At 50.0% G+C, this 18946-nt stretch overlaps 1 protein-coding gene across 31 annotated transcripts in view; it reads left to right on the forward strand.

Annotated features, from left to right (window-relative positions):
• Nucleotides 1–18946, forward strand: part of PTK2 (protein tyrosine kinase 2) — a 238606-nt gene that overhangs the window by 203298 nt on the left and 16362 nt on the right. For 27 of the 31 annotated variants that reach the window (XM_047783173.1, XM_047783176.1, XM_047783177.1 and 24 more), the window contains 3 exons: nucleotides 4622–4708; nucleotides 6168–6305; nucleotides 7296–7427. In XM_047783173.1, coding sequence (XP_047639129.1) covers nucleotides 4622–4708; nucleotides 6168–6305; nucleotides 7296–7427 — 357 coding nt within the window. The remainder of the gene's footprint in view (nucleotides 1–4621; nucleotides 4709–6167; nucleotides 6306–7295; nucleotides 7428–18946) is intronic. The other 4 variants (XM_047783171.1, XM_047783179.1, XM_047783182.1 and 1 more) reach the window with 2 other exon arrangements.

The following is an 18946-nucleotide window of genomic DNA, read 5'->3' on the forward strand; positions in this document are numbered from 1 at the left end:
CAAGTGCCCGGTGCCGGTGTGGCTCAAAAAGATTAAAATGTCTGCTCTTTGACCCCCAGATAAAAGGTTTGACATTTTAATGGGTAGAAAATCACCTTCAGGAGCATTCATATATTTGCAGATGCTCGCTGGTTAGAGACGGATGTCCTAGTTGTCCGACTTCCCTGCCAAGCAGAGCCAAGCCCTGTGTGTGCCGTACGTTGCCTCCTCTGTGTCCCTCTCTGGCATCAGGCTCTGCCTTTACGGCGGTGGTCTTTGAGCCTGGATGAGCCAGGATCATGTCAAGATGTCACCTGCCGTGTCCGCTGTGCTGGCCTCCGCGCTGATGTCATACCCATGGTGGCGTACGGCTGTCGCCACCTGCCAGAGCCAGGGCTCAGCATGAACCATGCGCGCTCTTGGCCGCTGGGCCGTGCGGTCTGAGGAAGGTGCCACGGGCGAGGCCAGCCTGCTTACGGAGGCCCTTGCTGAAGCCGTGGCGTCTTCCATGGGAGGGAGCAGGGCATCCGCCTTCAGCTCTCCTGCTGCCTGCCAGACACCGCGTGGGTCTCAGGAAGCGCCGGCCTACGCCTGAGTTTCGATGGACTTCGCACTCTTTTCACAGAAGAACGGTTTTCCTTGAAAATAGAACTGGCAGACACTCCGTGGTTGATCAGAGTTGCACATTTGGCGGACGTGTTCTCAAAATAGAAGCTAGATTGTCTCATCAGAGAAAACACCTGCAGTGTTTGTTGCTGGTAATAAAATTTGAGTTTTTAAGCAAAATTTAGAAAGTTGAAGAACTTACATTGCTCCCCAGGACCTTGACAGCTTCCCAATTCTTGGGCTTTTCTTAGAAGCTCCGGATACTATTAACAAATGCAATTTATTTTTCGTATTCTGTGCTGAAATGCGTCAGCGCTGGAAAGACCTGCAGAGCAGGGATCTGTCCTTTCTGAGCTATCAAGGCCAGACGGCATAAAATCACATGCGGCTAAATGGCCTGTTCACAGCCCGAGGATAACAGTGCAGTTTCGGCTCTTCCGGTGCAGCTCATCTTTAAGAAACCACCACTGTCGGGCCAAGTATAGGATCAGAAATCAGTACCCACGGTTGTGCCAAGGAACTAGGGAGAAAGTCCTGCTTTTTCCACCTGCATAGCTGGGTTTTCTTTGCAGGGTGGGTGCAGAAACAGATGGACGGGCTCACTCCCTCCTGGGAAGCCCGACAGGAAAGGAATTTACAGAAGGTACGAGAAGCTGCTCTTCTCACTGATATTTTGGGTAAGGGGGAGTTGAAAAATAGGTTTTTTAAACATTAATTAGTTTGTGGTTATTTTAAGTGTTCTAAATTTGTAACAGTATAAATATTGGTAGATATATTCCAGATAAACAAAGGCTCCTGGAGTCCTCAGTAGTAGCTGAGATTGTAAAAGGGTCCTAAAAATACAGTGTTTGAGAAAAGCCGCTTCAGCACGGTTTTTCTCAGCCTTCATCAGGCCCAGCCTTCATTTACATAAAAAATATTTATAATGTCCTGTTTACGAATCCTGAAGTAAAATTCATAGGTAATGGAATGACGGAATAATTTCAAAATACCAGTACTGCCAGCAGATGGCTGACGGTACAGGAGACACAACAGCAACCTCTAGGAACGTCGTGCCCACGCTGGGGGGCGCCGGGTGGGCGGGAGCGCCCGCGCAGACACCCCCTGTGCGCGCAGCCCCGCAGCTGCAGCTCACTGGTCTCGGTGGTGTGACTTTGTAGACAGGTGAGAGTCTGGGGAGAATTCAAAGCAAGCGAAGTAGAATTGTCAGTATCCACAGCCGCTGCTCTCCCGGAAAGTTCCATGTCGGATAGACTGTATACAGTGCTGTCTGTGTTTGTAGGTGAGGCGGGGTCGGTTCTGGTTCAGATGACAGGGCTTCGTCGTTACGCTGAGGAAGGTCTCGACGCAGCCCAGTCCTGTTGTTCGGGCCGTCTTCCCACCCACCTGCCCCCCCACCCCGGAGGTCACTGTGGCATCACGCGCCCTCTCAGTATCCTCGAGGCCCCCTCAGGGCACTGCCGTCCGGCCAAGGACCGCAAGTGTAGGAGCTGTCGGGTTTTTCTTTCTCTTCCTCCTCTCTCCAGAGGCTTTCAGCAAAAACTCACCAGCTCTGTAGTTTGCTTCATGAAAATCCAAGTTTCTGTCTTTGTGGAGGTGTAGTGACCTGCTGAATCTGTCCTTAGTAGCAGGTGACACGTCCGGATACTCATGTGGCAGCCCTGTCCCCACTTCACAGCGGAGAACGTGGAGGCCCCGAGGGGCCAGTCGCCCCACCCAGACCCTGGCCGTCTGGTTCCCGGCCTGGCCTCCTGGCCTCGCTGAGGCTGACCTGCCTCGAAGGCACTGACCCGGCCGCAGTGCGCCCTGCCCTCCACGGGGGCCGCTCACAAATTCTGCCTTGTGGTGTCCTGCGCGCGGTAACGTTGCTGCACCGTTGGCCTGCATTTTTTTCTGTCACCTTCACTTTGAGGTGGAACCTTAGAGGTGTTACCATTTGCTCCATGTAAGTAGTGAGTCACTGGGGGATACTCAGCTGAGATCTGGCCATTTTCTGATCACTCCTCTTGTAATTTCCCTTTTATTCGATGAGTCTGAAGTGTGCCTGTCACAGAGTAGCGTCCCAACAGCAGATTTTGGAGTCAGACGGCTCTCCCGTTACCAGCTGTGCAACCTGTTCCCATTGCCCGACCTCTCTGAGCTGCTCTTTTGTCCCCTGTAAAATGGGTGGTAATACTTTAGAGCATTGCTCGCAGAATTATCCAGTTGTCAGAGTTCCCACTGTGGCTCAGCAGTAACGAACCCAACTAGTGTCCGTGAGGATGCAGTTTCAATCCCTGGCCTCGCTCAGTGGGTCAAGGATCCGGCGTTGCCATGAGCTGTGGAGTAGGTCACAGCCATGGCTTGGATCTCTCACTGCTGGGGCTGTGGTGGAGGCCGGCAGCTACAGCTCTGATTCGACCCCTCGCCTGGGAACCTCCATATGCCACAGGTGCGGCCCTAAAAAGACAAAAAACAATTATGAGGCTCTCCGTACAGCACCTCGGCACCTAGTCTGCACATAGGACACACTGAGTGAAAATTGTATTTTTACCTATGTTGCTTACCTGCCACTCCAAAGATAAGTCAGAGGACACAGCTGTGCACCTGCCCTATGGCTCCAGTGCTGTCCTCCTTTGTGGCTCTGCATCTTTCTGGTCTTAGACTCCAGGAAGCCTTTGCCCTGTGACCAGCGTAATGCATACATACCAACACACACCTTAAAACTCAGAACTGAGGACGTGCTTGTGTCAGGCGGGAGAAGTGACATGGGAAGCACTCAGGACAGAAGGCGGGGAGGGCAGTGCGAGCAGAGCCGTGAGGAGATGAGGCTGTGTCTGGAGACTCAATCTTCCCGGACCAGGGCGTCCGTGGCAGAGACGCGGGCACCGCCTCGTTTCCGTGCCCTCTAGGACCTAAATACATCCCTTTGATTTTGGTCTTAACTCACCTGGAGAGCCTTTATGAAATCCCTCAGGATTTTTTTTTTTTTTGTCTTTTTGCTATTTTTTGGGGCCGCTCCCGCTGCATATGGAGGTTCCCAGGCTAGGGGTTGAATCGGAGCTGTAGCTACCGGCCTATGCCAGAGCCACAGCAACACGGGATCCGAGCCGCGTCTGCGACCTACACCACAGCTCACGGCAACGCCGGATCCTTAACCCACTGAGCAAGGGCAGGGACCGAACCCGCAACCTCATGGTTCCCAGTCGGATTCGTTCACCACTGCGCCACGACGGGAACTCCTGAAATCCCTCAGGCTTGGAAGACTTCATTGACTTCTCTTGCATTTCAGACTGAATGGTTCTTTTGCTGGGACTCGAAGCTCACGTGTCTATAGCAGAACGAGAGCTTTAGAGCCAGAAGCCGTGTTTGAGTCACTTGCTCAGGGTCTCGCAGCCAGTAAGTAGCAGAGAGGAGAACCTGCAGGTGTGCGCCTCCTCGATGCCGGCTGGTGTCGAGCGTCGCTGCCCGCGCCTCTTGGCCGGCGGTCTGTCTTCTCTGGGTCTGCTCGGGTCTTTTGCCCGCTGTTTAACTAGATTGTTTGTCATTTCGTTGTTGAGTTGTGAGAGTTCTTTATATACTCTGGGTATGAATCTCTTATCAGGTGATTTTCAAATACCTCCATCCGTGGTCGTCTTTTCACTTGCTCAGCATTGCATTGGCAATGCAAAACTTGTAATTTTAATGAAGTCTGGTTTATTTTTTTTTCTTTTGTTGATTGAGCTTTTTGTATCCTGTCAAAGAAACCGTTGCCTAACCCAAGGTCACAAAGATTTAGTCCTGCGTTTTATAGTGTTATCTCTTACGTTTAGAGATACGATCCACTTGGAATTAATTTCTGTGTAGGTTGTAAGGAAGGGGTCCAGCTTCATGTCCCACATGTGCGGGTCCGGTCATCCCAGCATGGCTTGTTGGAAAGAGAATTGCCCACACCCTTTATCCGTCTTTCCAACTAAGCTTTTATAGAAAATTATCTTTTTCCATTAAATGCAATACAGCTTGACCAAGATAATCAAAGTGCTTATACTCATGTGATGCTCTGTTGATCTCTTCACAGCCCAGCAGACCCGGTTATCCTAGTCCAAGGTCCAGTGAAGGATTTTATCCCAGCCCACAGCACATGGTACAAACCAATCATTACCAGGTATTCCAGTCGTTACAGATATAAGATGTGTTATTTCATTCTTCAGCGCATTTGGGGGTGGGGAGTACATTGTTTATATTTATAAATTAAAACATAGGGTTTTTTTCATTAAAGAAATGAGTGATTCTTTCCCAAGCCCAGAGTGTCCTCATTTTGTAAATAAGACCAGCTAAAGGACATTGTTTATGGCCTTTTTTGGCTTGAAGTGCTCACCTGACCCTTTCACGTGGTTGGTGTTGTGTGGAAAACTGCCTTAGATCATTTGAAATCACTACTGTGAAAATCCCTCAAAGGTCTCCGGCAGCACCACATCCCTTCTGACCAGAAACAGTTGGTATGGTGTTTTATGCCCAGTAAGCGTTGTTTTAAAGTATTTTCACCCACATAACTGTGGGAGCCGTCTGTAGAGCTGCTTACTTGCAAGTTGAGTAATTACGTGTTGTCAGTATGGAATTTGGGTGTACGTCGTTGCCAGGAGACCTGTAGCAAATGCGAAAAGTCTCTGTTGAAGGATGCTTTGGTATCTGGAACTGTGGGTTTGGCTGTGCTTCATCTCCTTTGAAAATTGGCTGACTGCCCCCACCCCCACCCCCCGCAGCACCTGATGAGTCGGGAAACAATACTGATGCCATATTCCCTCTTCCTGCGGGTGGAGGGCAAAGCGCATAAGGAAATGCCTCTTTTCTTTCTGCCTTGAAGCTTTTCTCCATGTCCAACTGAATGTTTTTCCTCTGCCTTAGTCATCATTGTCAGACCCCGAAGGCAGGCCTTCTCCCCCCATCAGCCCTCTTCACTAGAGGACAGGCATTTGAGGGGTTTTGTTTGTTCTGTTGGCAGAGTAGTGAGTTGGGCAGGAAAGGGACTTCGAGAGCTGCACGGGGCTTAGCCATGTTCATGGCCTCCTGTTGCTTGTACATCCAGGGATGGTCGGCTCTCAGCATCGTAGTAAGTGTAGGAGTGCAGAGGAAAGCGCTCTGGTTTCCTGGTGTATGCTTGCCTTCGTTGTCTAAGGAAGCTGTAACAGATGCCCTTTCTTGAGGCTGCAACTGAGGGTCCGTTTCCTTACTTTTCCAGCTTCTAGAGGCACCTCAGTTCCCTGGCTTTTGACCCCTTCCACCATCTTCCAAGCCAAAGCATCTCTCTGTTCGTCGGCCTTTCTCTCCCCTCTGCTTCCCTTGTGCCTTTTCAGGACCCCTGTGATCACACGGGGCCCACTCGGGTAATCCAAGGTCATCCCCCATCTCAAGATTCCTCCTTTGTAGTCACAGAGCCCCTTTGCCACATGAGGTGCCCCGTCACAGGCTCCAGCACTGGGACGTGGACGTCTTTGAGGGACAGTTAGGTATTCTGCTGCCCCGCGATTCTCTGCAGTCTTAGCTACTTCCTTTCACGTGCAACACAGACCGTGCAGAAGTCACATTGTGTCAGAACGTGACCCCGCCGCTTCACTCGTCCGCAGGTCTCTGGCTACCCGGGTCCTCATGGAGTCACAGCCATGGCTGGCAGCATCTACCCAGGTCAGGCGTCTCTTTTGGACCAGACAGATTCATGGAGTCAGAGACCACAGGAGATGTCAGTGTGGCAGCCCAGCGTGGAGGTAAATTGCACGTTCCTGGGCTTCAGTTCGTTAACTGGTGAGGCTTTTGCCCAAGGTACCTTCTATTTCTAAATCCTAAAATTTCTCAAATTAGATGACCTAATTCCAAGATCAGGATACTCCATCTGCTCGAATGCTCTCTGGTTCTGTGAATCTTTTTACTAAAAGGAGAGATGCTGCCATCATTAGCCTGCTCATTGGAGAAGCAGAGCCCTCCGTGAGGCCAGGGAACAAATAGAGCCGTCGGTCTCTGGACCGTGTGAATTTTTACTAAATTTTCTTGGTAAAACCAAGAACCGCTCCTGTACTATTAAAAATCCTTTCTTTGAGTCCCAAACCGTCTGTAGTCGTCTGCTCTTCCTGCTCTTTCCTTGGCGTGAACACGCCCGTCCTCCAGAATGTGTGTGTGTCGTGATGAATCCTCCCCCCTTCCCTCAACCCCCAGACCGTTGCCGCGTTCTCGCTGTGACTAGTGATGCGTTCTTTGTACATATCTTGCTTGGGTTACTTCTTTAGACTAGATTCCTACACGTCAACTATTACATACTTTTTCCTCTTCTCCTTCTTAGGGCCGTACCCACGGTATATGGAAGTGTCTGGGCCAAGGGTCAAATCAGAGCTGCAGCTGCCGGCCTACACCACAGCAGCCCAGGATCCAAGCCACATCTATGACCTACACCGAAGCTCAAGGCAATACCCGATCCTTAACCCGCTGCGCCAAGCCAGGGTTCAAACCCACATCCTCAGGGATACCACTTGGGTTCTTAACCCACGGAGCCACAACCAGAACGCCTCTAACAATTGTATACTTTTTTACGATGTTTCACACGTGTTAACGTGTAACCTCCAGAAAGGGTGTCCCCATAAGCAGAGTATAAGACACCCTATTTCCACCACCCTTGCTGTTTTGCTTAATTGTTTGGAAAGACACACAGAAAAAAGTACAAGTGTCACGAATAGCCTTCTGAGAGTGGATCTGACCTCCTGTAGGACTCCGCAGCCCTGGACCTGCGCGGCCTCGGGCAGGTGTTGCCCGCCCACCTGATGGAAGAGCGGCTGATCCGGCAGCAGCAGGAGATGGAGGAAGATCAGCGCTGGCTGGAGAAGGAGGAGAGGTTTCTGGTAACTGAGTCTCAGCCCTGCTCAGGTCTGCTGCCTATCCTGCGGAGGGTGCAGAGTCCCTCTTTTCCAAAGCAAGAGAGCTTCTTTTACGTCTGCTCCCTGAAGCTTTCGCAACGGCGGGCCATTTGCTTTTCTCGAATTACTTTTTCAGGATGCACGTCTCGGATGTTAGTAGTGGCACTGCGGGCTCAGCGGCATGACTGTCGCTGTGGTTGTACGTTACTGCCGCCTTTAAGCAGAGATGGCTCCTGGTGTCAGCTTGCATGCTAAGTAGGAGGACGTGTGAGCCAACAGCCAAGGGTCCCGGACTTGCCTCCCTGGGGCCCCTTTTCTTCGTGGTCTGAGAGATGCAGACCTCCTCCCTCAGGAGTCCCTGGGGACAGAGGAGTGTGACAGAGTGGTCTCTGTGTGTCACGTAACACCCGGTCCTTTGGTCCCAGCCTCCGCCCACTGCGCCGTCACCCTACACAGCGGTTTCAGCCTTGCTGAGGTAGCCTGAGGGAAGGACGGCTGGACAGAGCCAGGACTCCAAGTGCTTCCACAAAATCCGGGCCTCGGTGGTGCAGAGCTGGCCCCTTGCAGTGATCCGTTAACACCCCCGAGGCTGACTCGGTCACCCTCCGTGCTGAGGGGGCACAGCCCTGTCCTTAGATCTCCAGGAGCCCTACAGACACACACACATTAAAGTCAGCGCCCAAGTGCTCCGTCCCCTGTGATGCTGATTTCATTCTTCACACGGGGCTTTCTTTCCGAAAACTGCAGTTTGAAGTTCAGCAAAGCGAGCGGCGGCGCACGGCTTGGCAGAGCCCATTCTACCCAGCGGGGGGGGGGGGGGGGGGGCGGGGGGGGCCCGCTGCCCTGGCAGCGGGGGTGTCGGGCTGGCCCCAGCAGGCCCACCAGCGCAGCGCGGGAGCCTGGGCGCCGGTCACACAGGCGGGAACACTGGCTCGCCTTTCTGCTGTTGTTAATTTAGGCCTTCAGACACCACGCTCACGCCACACTTTTTTAACTGCCCGGTGAGGCTGAGGCACACACCCTTGTCACAGCGAAACAGTTAAGATAATACGTAATACTTAGCGGTGTCCGTCACTGTCCTACGTGAGTCTTTGTTTTTTGGCCATGCCCGGAGCATGAGGAAGTTCCTGGGCCAGGGATCAAACCCAAGCCGCGATGGTAGCAGCACGGGATCCTTAACTGCTAGGCCACCAGAGAACTCCTGAAACTTTGAGGGGTTCTGCGTACTTCCCTGTTTTTTACCTCAGAAAGTTTTACCGTATGACACACATGCCGCGTATCATGCGATATTCCAGTAGCATCTCGCCGTAGAAGCACTGACACACCTGCGCACGTGCAGCGCTTTTCTCGCGGTGCAGCAGGTTAGGATCCAGCATTGTCGCTGCTCTGGTGCAGGATAGACGCCTGGCCGTGAGCTTCTGCATGCTGTGGGCAGGTGTAAAGACAGCCCTCACGTCAAGTCAGGTCAGGTGCTGCCACAGAGATAGTTAGTGTCCTTCAAATTCGAAAAAACAAACTTAGCAGTCTTTAGCACTTTTTAGACTTTGGAAAAGAGGATGGTGGACTATGACCGTACCCTTTCTTATCATCGTTTTGGAGATGAGGGGGTTGCCCGGGACAACCCGGATAGTGTGGCACAGAGCCAGGGTCCTCGCCGGGCAGCTCGGCACATAGCGCTTGGTAGCTGCTCTGCTGCCTGCAGACCTGCAACAAGACATGTGAACTGCGCCTAGGCACCGTGAATTTACAGAGTTTCATGGTATCCAAATTAAGTGGAGTTCCCACTGTGGCACAGCAAGTTAAAAGATCCTGCGTGGCTACATCTTCAGCGTACGTTGTAGCTGCAATTTGGATTCAATTCCTGGCCCAAGAACCTCCATATGGCTGCGGGTGCAGCCATAAAATTAAAAAACAAAAGTCTAAGTTATTAAAATTAAAGTATGGAGTCCCCACTGTGGTTCAGCGGTTTAAGAACCTGACTAGTATCCACAAGGATGTGGGTTCAATCCCTGGCCCCACTCATTGGGTTCAGGATCCAGTGTTACCGTGAGATGCAGTGTAGGTTGCAGACATGGCTCAGATCTGCTGTAGCTGAGGCTGTGGCATACTGGCAGCAGCAGATTCAGCTCTGATTTGACCCTGAGCCTGGGAACTTCCATAGGCTTCAGGTGCAGCCCTAAAAATGAATGAATGAATGAATGAGTAATAAGTAAATCTGCCAACTTCCTATTTTAAAAAATTAGGGTATATCTTGAGATTATAAGGCAAAGCTGCAAAAAGTGGTTACTATTGACTAATCTGAGTGAGTCCCTTGAGATACTGATCCAGTTCCGAGAATACAGCTGCTTTTTTCCCTAGCCCTACATTTTAAATGTTTTGTCCACATAGCCTTTTTCCCATGTTAATTTGTATTTTAAGCAGTAAATGTTCCCGGCTGTCCAAACTCAAGTTCAGACACTTGAGCCCTGTGTAGGATGGCAGCTGAGAATGGGGAAAGGCCATGGAGTCGGGATGACCTTGGCGCCCAGGCCAGGAGACTGCCTGGAACTGGCAAGGCAGACAGGCTCAGGATATTGGCCCGGCACGTGTGATGCCCTGGCCTCCGGCTGTGCTCTCAGAACTGTGACCAGAGCTATGGCAATGAGGGGATGAGCTCTGGCTCCAGCCCCCGAGTGATCTCCGGGGTTCTGAACCACGGGCTCGGGACTGCGGGCTCGTCAGCTGCTTTTCGCTGAGGTCATTTACAGCCAGGGGACTGCACAGAGAGTGCAGATGGTGGGTGCTGATGAATGCAGACGCTCACATAACCCATTCTCCATACGTAGACCATTGCTGTCACTCCCGTGGCTGCCCAGTCGTGTTCAAAGCCACTAATGAAGTCGTGCGAACCCTCTCCTGGGCTGCTGTGTCACAGAACAGCCCCAGTGGACACGGCTTCTGGCGCAGAAGGACGTTCCTGTGGTTTGTTCCTGACCCTTTTACTTCCCCCACTTGGCTCTTCTTTTGTCACTGACATAATGGTGTTTCGTGTGGGCTGTTTGGTTTTTTAAATGGCTGCCCCTGAGGCCTATGGAGTTTCCCAGGTTAGGGGTCAAATCGGACACACAGTCACAGCGACGCAGGATCCAAGCTGCACCTGCGACCTACACCACAGCTCACGGCAATGCCGGATCCTTAACCCACTGAGCGAGGCCAGGGACCAAACCTGCATCCTCATGGATCCTAGTTGGATTCGTTTCCCCTGCGACACGATGGGAACTCTGGTGTCTCATTTTCACTGAACATTTTAGTCATTATTTCTTTGTGTGTATGCAGTTGATTTTTAGGAATTAATCTAGTATATTCCAATATTTATCACGTGAAATCTTTTTGTCTCGTTTCCTTGGGTTTTCTGAATGCACAGCTATCACTTTTTAAAAAACGTTTTCTGAGGCATCTCTTGCCATCTTCTTTAAAATAGAGTCTTGCCTGCTTTTCTGTTATTTTCAAAGATAAAGTCTGTAATAGTTTTCTCCGTTAAGTATCATGTTGGCTCTGTATTTAAAAGATTAGTTTTTAAAACCTTTCAAAAGAGTTAATGTGATGCATTGTGTGAAGCGTTTCATTTGGTTTTATGCCAGAACCGCGTTCCGGAAATGAGTCCTCACTTAAGTTGCGGGTGATCACCCTTTTAAGGTCAGGGTATGTTTGGTTTGTGATCTCTGTTAGAATTTCCTGTGGTTGTTCATAAGCTGGGATGATTTCTTGTCTTTATGAATGGTTTCAAGATGAAGTTTTTTGGTGTCATGAGGTAAACCGAATAATCCCTACCCCATCCGATTTGGGTATTTGTTAGGTAGGTGGTGAGCCTGGGCACCAGCAAGCACTCAGGACAGCGGCCTGCTCCAGCGGGAGTCACTGAAGTCTCTCTGAACTGCTGTCCCCTCCGAGCTGGGTTTCATGCCACAACTGCGGGGGTTCTTCTGAAATGCAGATCTAGTCCTGTCATTCTTGGACTTAAAATCTGCCAGTGACCACCACAGGATGACTGCCCAGGGTCCTCCATCCTTCCTCTCCTCATGGTCCAGCCCTCCCAGGTCAGCCCCAGATTGTGACAGGAGACAGGGCACGAGGGAGGCTCACCTGCCAGAATACCTTGAGATGGCTCCCAGTCTAGGACGCGTGTAATAGATGAGGTGAGAGGCCGCCGTTAGCCCCTTTGCAAGGGATTCTGCAAAGAAGCATGGTGGGCGTCTCGGGAGCTGGACATCCTGGCGTTGGATCTACTTGTGGTCAGCAAACCTTGCTCGGTCCTGCTCTGGCCCGAGCTCCCTGGAGTGGATGACTTCAGCGGCAGGCAGGCAGCCACATGGGCCGGGTGTGTCCCAGGGCGGGCTTCTCAAGCTCTCGCTGAAGGAACACCCACCTCTGCTTGGTTTCTAACCACGGTAGACCTGACCCTCTTATAAAATAAAAAGCCATTCCTAGAAAAGGGAAACGTTTAAAAGACAGACAAACTGTAAGCCAGAGTTTTTATTAGGGCTCCGACAGATCTAACAATTGCCATTTCAGATGAGTCTAGAAATTTCTAAAGATGCTCCTCTTCTGTTTGTCTCATCATGACCCGGTAACAGCAGGTCATCCCGGACCCGTCCTGGTCCTCAGATGGTGCTGGGAGCGGCCTGCGCCCTGGCGGGAGCGTTGTGTCTTATTTGAAAAATCAACTCTGAAGTCGCTTTGTCAGTCACGATGCCCAGATTTCTTTCTAACAGACCAGGATGAAGGGCTGTTTATGACACCGCCTGTCTTAGGTGTTACATCCCCGTGTTGCTCCTCACAGCCCTGCCTCTACTGAGCCCTTGCAGTGTCAGGCGTCCTCCCGCGCATCCCTGGTCCAGGGCCCTGCATCTCAGAGGCCGGTCCCGCCCGGGTCACACGGCCCTGACCACAGCCTGGGGCTGTGTGCTGCATCCCGCTCCCTTCTCTGACCTCAGGCAGCCCAAGGTCTTTCTGAGATGGCTCTGTGCTTCCACGACTGTACGAGCTGTCTTGCAGGCTGGCCAGAGTGCCAGCAGCCCTGCCTAGAAGCTCAGTCCATGGGAGGACGTTGTTTCCTGCTGGGCTGCTTAAAGAGAGCAACTTTGTTACTTGTTTATTTTTATGCCTGTGAGCACAGTAATTTTCTAGTGCAGTACTGGGCTGAAGACAGGGTTTTACTTTTACAAGGAGAAAGTTTCGAGTCTATAAAGCCTACTTTGTGCTCTGAGAAGGGAAATGAAGATTTGAGCTGCCTCCCCTCCGTAGCGGAGCGGGTCCCTGGGAATGCCCAGGTGGGATCAAAGAGCTGTGGGGAGGCCCTGCCGGGCCTGACTCCGCTCGGGCAGGCCCCATCCCTCCCTTGTCTCTTTCATGTTCCAGACTCGAAGACAGTATGGCACAAAAGGAAAGGAGTTTGGTTGAAAGCCTTCAATTTGAAGTTTTCCAGAGTGATAGCCCCATGGCGCTAGAGACCAAGCCTGCGCTGCTGGTCTCTGTGACCCTGCGCTGAAAGCAGCGCCACCTGGGAGGGTGGCATGCACATGCCCCCCCAGAGAGGATGCTCATGGCATCCTGCGGTACCAGGAATGGAGGACCGCCCGCCCCCTAGCGTCAGAATGAGTGACACTCAGCGCGGGCATGTCAGGACAGCAGTAAAAGTGAGCCGACCGCACCCGGCCGCAGGGGAGCCCTGAGACGGTGTTCACAGGAGAGGCGCTTCCTCCGTGACCCCTTGGTATGCTCTTCCGAAATGCTCAGTTGGGCTGGAAGTCAGAGGAACGGTCCCTTTGGTGAGTTGGAGGCAGGCCCCACCCGGGCAGGGACAGCAGGAGCCGGGTGTCTGCCCTGGGTCTTGGTCCGGGCGGTGTGTTGGGCAGATGACGTGCATGAGGAAATGTGTTGGCCTTTACACTTGAGACCTGTGGGCTCTGTTGTATGTACATCATGCCTAAGTTTGTAAAAGAGAAAACGTGCATATCTGATGGGAAAGTATTCGAGGAGGCGGAGACACTCTATGTCTGTGATCTCTTTCTGTGAGATTTTAAATAGAAATTGCTTCGCTTTTGCCTTTAATATCCCTGTCTTCAGATGGAGGCTGTTTTCTTTTGAAGCGTGATTGACTTGCGCCATTGTGTGAGTCTTAGGCGCACAACACAGTGATTCGAGATTTCTCCCTGTTACAAAATGATCATCAGCGTGAGTGCGGTTGCCGCCTGTCACCGTGCAGAGCTATCACGGCTCCATGCTCTGTGTCCCCACACTGTACACGGCGTCTCACTGGCGTCTTTATCTTGGAACTGGAAGCGCGTGCCTCTTAACGGCCCTCACTGTCTCGCTCACCCTCCCACCCTCCTCCCCTCTGGCCACCACTAGTTCTCTGTATCTCTGAGTCTGTTTCTCCTTTGTTATGTTTGTTCATTTGAGGTTTCTGTGTTGGGTTTTTTTTTCTTTAGATTCTGCATATTGCATATAAGTGAAATCATTCAGTATTTGTCTTTCTCCATCTGACTCATTTCACTTAGCATAATACCCTCTATGTTGTTGCAAATGTCAAGATTTCATACCTTTTATGGCTGAGTAATATTCTACTGGACATACACACACACACACCCACCCCACATGTTCTTTATCCGTTCACTTATAAGTGGACATTTAAGTTGCTTCCGTTATCTTGACAGTTGTAAATAATGCCACAGCAAACATAGGAGTGCATATATCTTTTCAAAGTAGTCTTTTGCTTTTCTTTAGAAAAGTCCTCAGAATTGGAGTTACTAGATCATACGGTAACTTTGTTATGTTTTTAATTTCCCAGGAGTTTCTACTGTGCTTTTGATCTGTGTTTCCCTGTTGCTCGGTGATGTTGAGCATCTTTTCATGTGCCTGTTGGCCATCTGCATGTTTTCTTTGGAAAAATGTCTTTTCATGTCCTCTGCCCCTTTTTTAATCAAGTTGTTTGGGTTTTTTGTTTGTTTGTTTGTTTTGTGTATGTGTTTTTAATGTTAAGTTGAATGAATTCTTTGAATATTTTGGATATTAACCCCTTTCATATATATAATTCACAAATGTCTTCTCCCAGTCAGTAGGCAGCTGTCTTGTTTTGTTGATAGATTCTTTCACTGTGCAAAAGCATTTAAGTTTAATTAAGTTCTGTTTGTTTATATTTGCTTTTATTTCTTTTGTTTTAAGAGACAGATCAAAAAAGTATTGCTGCAATTTACATCAGTGAGAAAAAGGACTTTTTTCGTTTCTGGTCTTACATTCAGGTCTTTAACCCATTTTGAGTTTATTTTTGTATATGGTGTTAGGAAATGTTCTGACTTCATTTTTTTACATGTAGCTGTCCAGTTTTCCCAGCATCATTTATTGAAGAGATTGTCTTTTCTTCATTATGTCATCTTACCTCCTTTGTCATAGATTAACTGACCATACATGCATAGGTTTATTTCCAGGCTCTCTATTCTGTTCCACTGATCTATGTGTCTGTTTTGTGCCAGTGTCATACTGTTTTGATTACTGTAGCTTTGTAGTATAGTTTGAGGTCAGGGCTCGTGATAGCTCTAGCTCTATTCTTTCTCAAGATAGTTTCAGCTATTTAGGGTCTTTTGTGTTTCCATACAAATTTTAAGATTTTTTTGTTCTAGTTCTATAAAAAAAGAAAATGCTATTAGTATTTTGACAAGGAGTGCATGGAATCTATAGATTGCCTTGGGTAGTGTGGGGGGCGGGGCTTGTTTTTGTTTTTGGTCTTTTTAGGGCTGTACCCATATGGAAGTCCCAGGCTCAGGGTTGAATCAGAGCTTCAGCTACTGGCCTACAGCACAGCCACAGCAACACCAGATCCGAGCTGCATCCATGACCTATGCTGTAGCTTTCAGCAACACCAGATCCTTAACCCACTGAGCAAGGCCAGGGATCAAACCCACATCCTCATGGATACCAGTCGGGTTCTTAACCCACTGAACCACAATGGGAACTCCTTAATTCTCTGTGTTTCTTTCTTTTTTTTCTTTTTTCTTTTTTTTTTTTTTTTTGGTCTTTTTGCCATTTCTTGGGCCGCTCCCACAGCCATATGGAGGTTCTCAGGCTAGGGGTCGAATCGGAGCTGTAGCTGCTGGTCTATGCAAAGCCACAGCAACTCGGGATCTGAGCCATGTCTGCAACCTACACCACAGTTCACGGCAACACTGGCTCTTTAACCCACTGAGCAAGGGCAGGGATCGAACCCACAACCTCATGGTTCCTAGTTGGATTCGTTAACCACTGAGCCATGACAGGAACTCCCTCTGTGTTTATTTCTATGTGTTAGTTAGGTTAATTATATTTTTTGATCTTGGAGATGTGGGCTTAAGAGACACCCTTTGGGACCAGCAGCACCCTCCCATTTAGTCACCAGCTGTACACCTTTGTCCCATGTGTGGGTGGTGTAGGTCCTTCTGTGTGGTGGGGCCAAGGACCATGGGCACACTGAGCTGTGACTAGCCCCAGCCCTTGCCTTGTTCAGTGGCTGCCAACCCTAGGAGGTGGCCAGGGCCTGGCACAGGTGGCTGTGGGTCCCACGGGGGCATGGGGCGAGGCCAGGCCACTGTGTGACCTGGCTGGGGGACCCAGGAGGGCTAGAGATCTAGAATATTCTGTGAGCGGAACACAGAAGAGTTTAGCTTCACCCAGTAGCAGAAACAGTAATAGAATCTCTTTTTTTGACAGGTTGTCTTTGGCTCGATTGCTCTTTAATTCCCCACGTGGCACTTTTTTTCCAATAGGCCGTGTTCGCTATATGAGGAAAAAGCTTGAAATTTCCATTCAGAGAACACAAGCAGACTTTATATCAATAGGTCTTTCTCCATTAAGATTGAATTTCTTTCTTTAGAAAAGTGTAGCATTGGAGAATCATTGTGCAAAAGGAAAAACAAGTGATTTCATGTATTTTATATGGAAATAAAAATAGATGACTCGTGTAAATACCTGAGACCTAGCGCCTTACTCTCTAAGCAGACAGTAATCGTGGCTGCTTTTGTTTACGTGAGGTTTTCTGCACATAGAAGGTACTCACTAAAAATTTGTTGCCTGGAATCCCCATTGTGGCTCAGAGGGTTAAGAATCCCTGGGTCCCAAAGGGTGTCTCTTAAGCCCACGTCTCCAAGATCAAAAACGTAACTGCATTGCAGCACTATTCAAAATAGCCAGGACATGGAAACAACCCAAATGTCCATCGACAGATGATTGGATTCGGAAGATGTGATATATATACACCATGGAATACTACTCAGCCATAAAAAAAGAATGACATAATGCCATTTGCAGCAACATGGATGGAACTAGAGAATCTCATACTGAGTGAAATGAGCCAGAAAAAGACAAATACCATATGATATCACTTATAACTGGTATCTAATATCCAGCACCAATGAACATCTCCTCAGAAAAGAAAATCATGGACTTGGAGAAGAGACTTGTGGCTGCCTGATGGGAGGGGGAGGGAGTGGGAGGGATCGGGAGCTTGGGCTTATCAGACACAACTTAGAATAGATTTACAAGGAGATCCTGCTGAATAGCATTGAGAACTTTGTCTAGATACTCATGTTGCAACAGAAGAAAGCCTGGGGGAAAAATGTAATTGTAATGTATACATGTAAGGATAACCTGACCCCCTTGCTGTACAGTGGGGAAAAAAAAAAAAAAAAAAACGTAACTGGCCTAACAAATACATAGAAATAAACACAGAGAATTAGGGGGTTCCCAGTGTTGCTCAGTGGGTTAAGAAGCCGACTCGTGTCCGTGAAGATGTGGGTTTGATCCCTGGCCTCACACAGTGGGTTAAGGATCCTGCGTGGCTGTGGCTGTGGTGTAGGCCGGCAGCTGCAGCTCTGATGGGACCTCTAGCCCGGAACCTCCACATGCTGCAGGTACATATGGAAGAAAAAAAAGAAAAAAATGTGTTGCCTAACTGAATCCACCTTATATCGCCTCAAACACCCAGTTCTGCCTTTCTAAGCTTCACGTCCTCCTCTATAAAATCTCTTTTCTCCTTTGCATTTTTGTTAATGCATTCCTTCAGCAGAGATTTCCCTCAGTGTCTCCGATGTGCGCATTACAGTGCCAAGCATGTATTTACGCCTCATAATGACCGTATGACCTCCGTATTATTCTGCCCATTTTGCAGGTGAGGAAACGGGGTAGGAGAGGTTAAGTCCCTTGTCCAAAGCAGCTGAGCATCTGACCAGTGAGAAGAAACAGATATTCTGCTGTTTACGGAAGGAGGGGAGCAAATTACAGCAACGTGTGGTATTTTGTTTCCCGCGTGGCCAAGGGTTGTAAGTGCAGGCCAGTGACACAGCGAGGGAGACGCGTACCTCGATGACAGAGGCGTAATCGGGACACCACAAGCAGCTTGGCGTCTTATGTGCCGGGTCTTCCGCGTGGCCAAACCCTCTGACTTAGTCACTCCATTCTTGGAAGTCTGTCCCAGGGACCTGATCTGGGGTTTCGTCAAAGGTGTATACAGGGGTGTTCACCCACAGTCTCTTCACCCGATCGAAACTCTGAAAACGGCCCAGATGTTCAGCAAAGAGCAGAAAAACTGTTCCTCTGCGTCGTGTGACACTTGCATGACACTGAGTTAACACGGTCACTGCCCCGTCTTAGAGGTGAGGAAAGTGAGGCTCAGGTCACACAGCCTGAAAGGATTGGTGCCTGATCGGAGCCCTGGTGGTGGTGCCAGTGTCATGCGCTGGAACGTTGTGCAGTGTTTGGATGTTTTTATCGGTTTCTACGAGGTAATGTTATGTGAGGTTGCGAAATGATATGACATGGTTTCCCTGTTGAAAACATACATTTAAAAGAAGGGGGAGTTCCCGTCGTGGCGCAGTGGTTCACGAATCCGACTAGGAACCATGAGGTGGCGGGTTCGATCCCTGCCCTGGCTCAGTGGGTGAAGGATCCGGCGTTGCCGTGAGCTGCGGTGTAGGTGGCAGACGCGGCTCGGATCCCGCGTTGCTGTGGCTCTGGCGTAGGCCGGTGGCTACAGCTCCGATTGGACCCCTAGCCAGGGAACCTCCATATGCCGCGGGAGCAGCCCTAGAAATGGCAAAAAGACCAAATAAATAAATAAATAAAAAGGGAGGAGCGAAGCTCACTGCCACACCCCTCCCCTCCCCCCGCAGGCGCTGGTGGGCTGTTTCCTCAGCGCCAGGCCCTCCTCGAGTGTAGAAGGTACAGAATGGACTCGGCGTCAGGGTGCTCTGTGTCTGTCAAGGGCAGTTGCTAGTGCATGATCTCTGCTGGGCAGAGGATCTCTCTGTAGGACGGAGGACAGGCAGAGGCCACAACGTGAGCGGTCAGCCTGGAGAGGACGAAAACGCACCCCGAGAACAGCTTTGGCCCTGTGTGTGGCAGGGAGGAGCAGGCATCGGTGTGGCTGCCTGGGCGCTTCTGAAATCCATGCCACCATGCGGCAGCCTGGAGCCACCACAGTGTGGTGTTTCCATGAG

Source organism: Phacochoerus africanus, chromosome 6, assembly GCF_016906955.1.
Source record: "Phacochoerus africanus isolate WHEZ1 chromosome 6, ROS_Pafr_v1, whole genome shotgun sequence".
Lineage (NCBI taxonomy): Eukaryota > Metazoa > Chordata > Mammalia > Artiodactyla > Suidae > Phacochoerus > Phacochoerus africanus.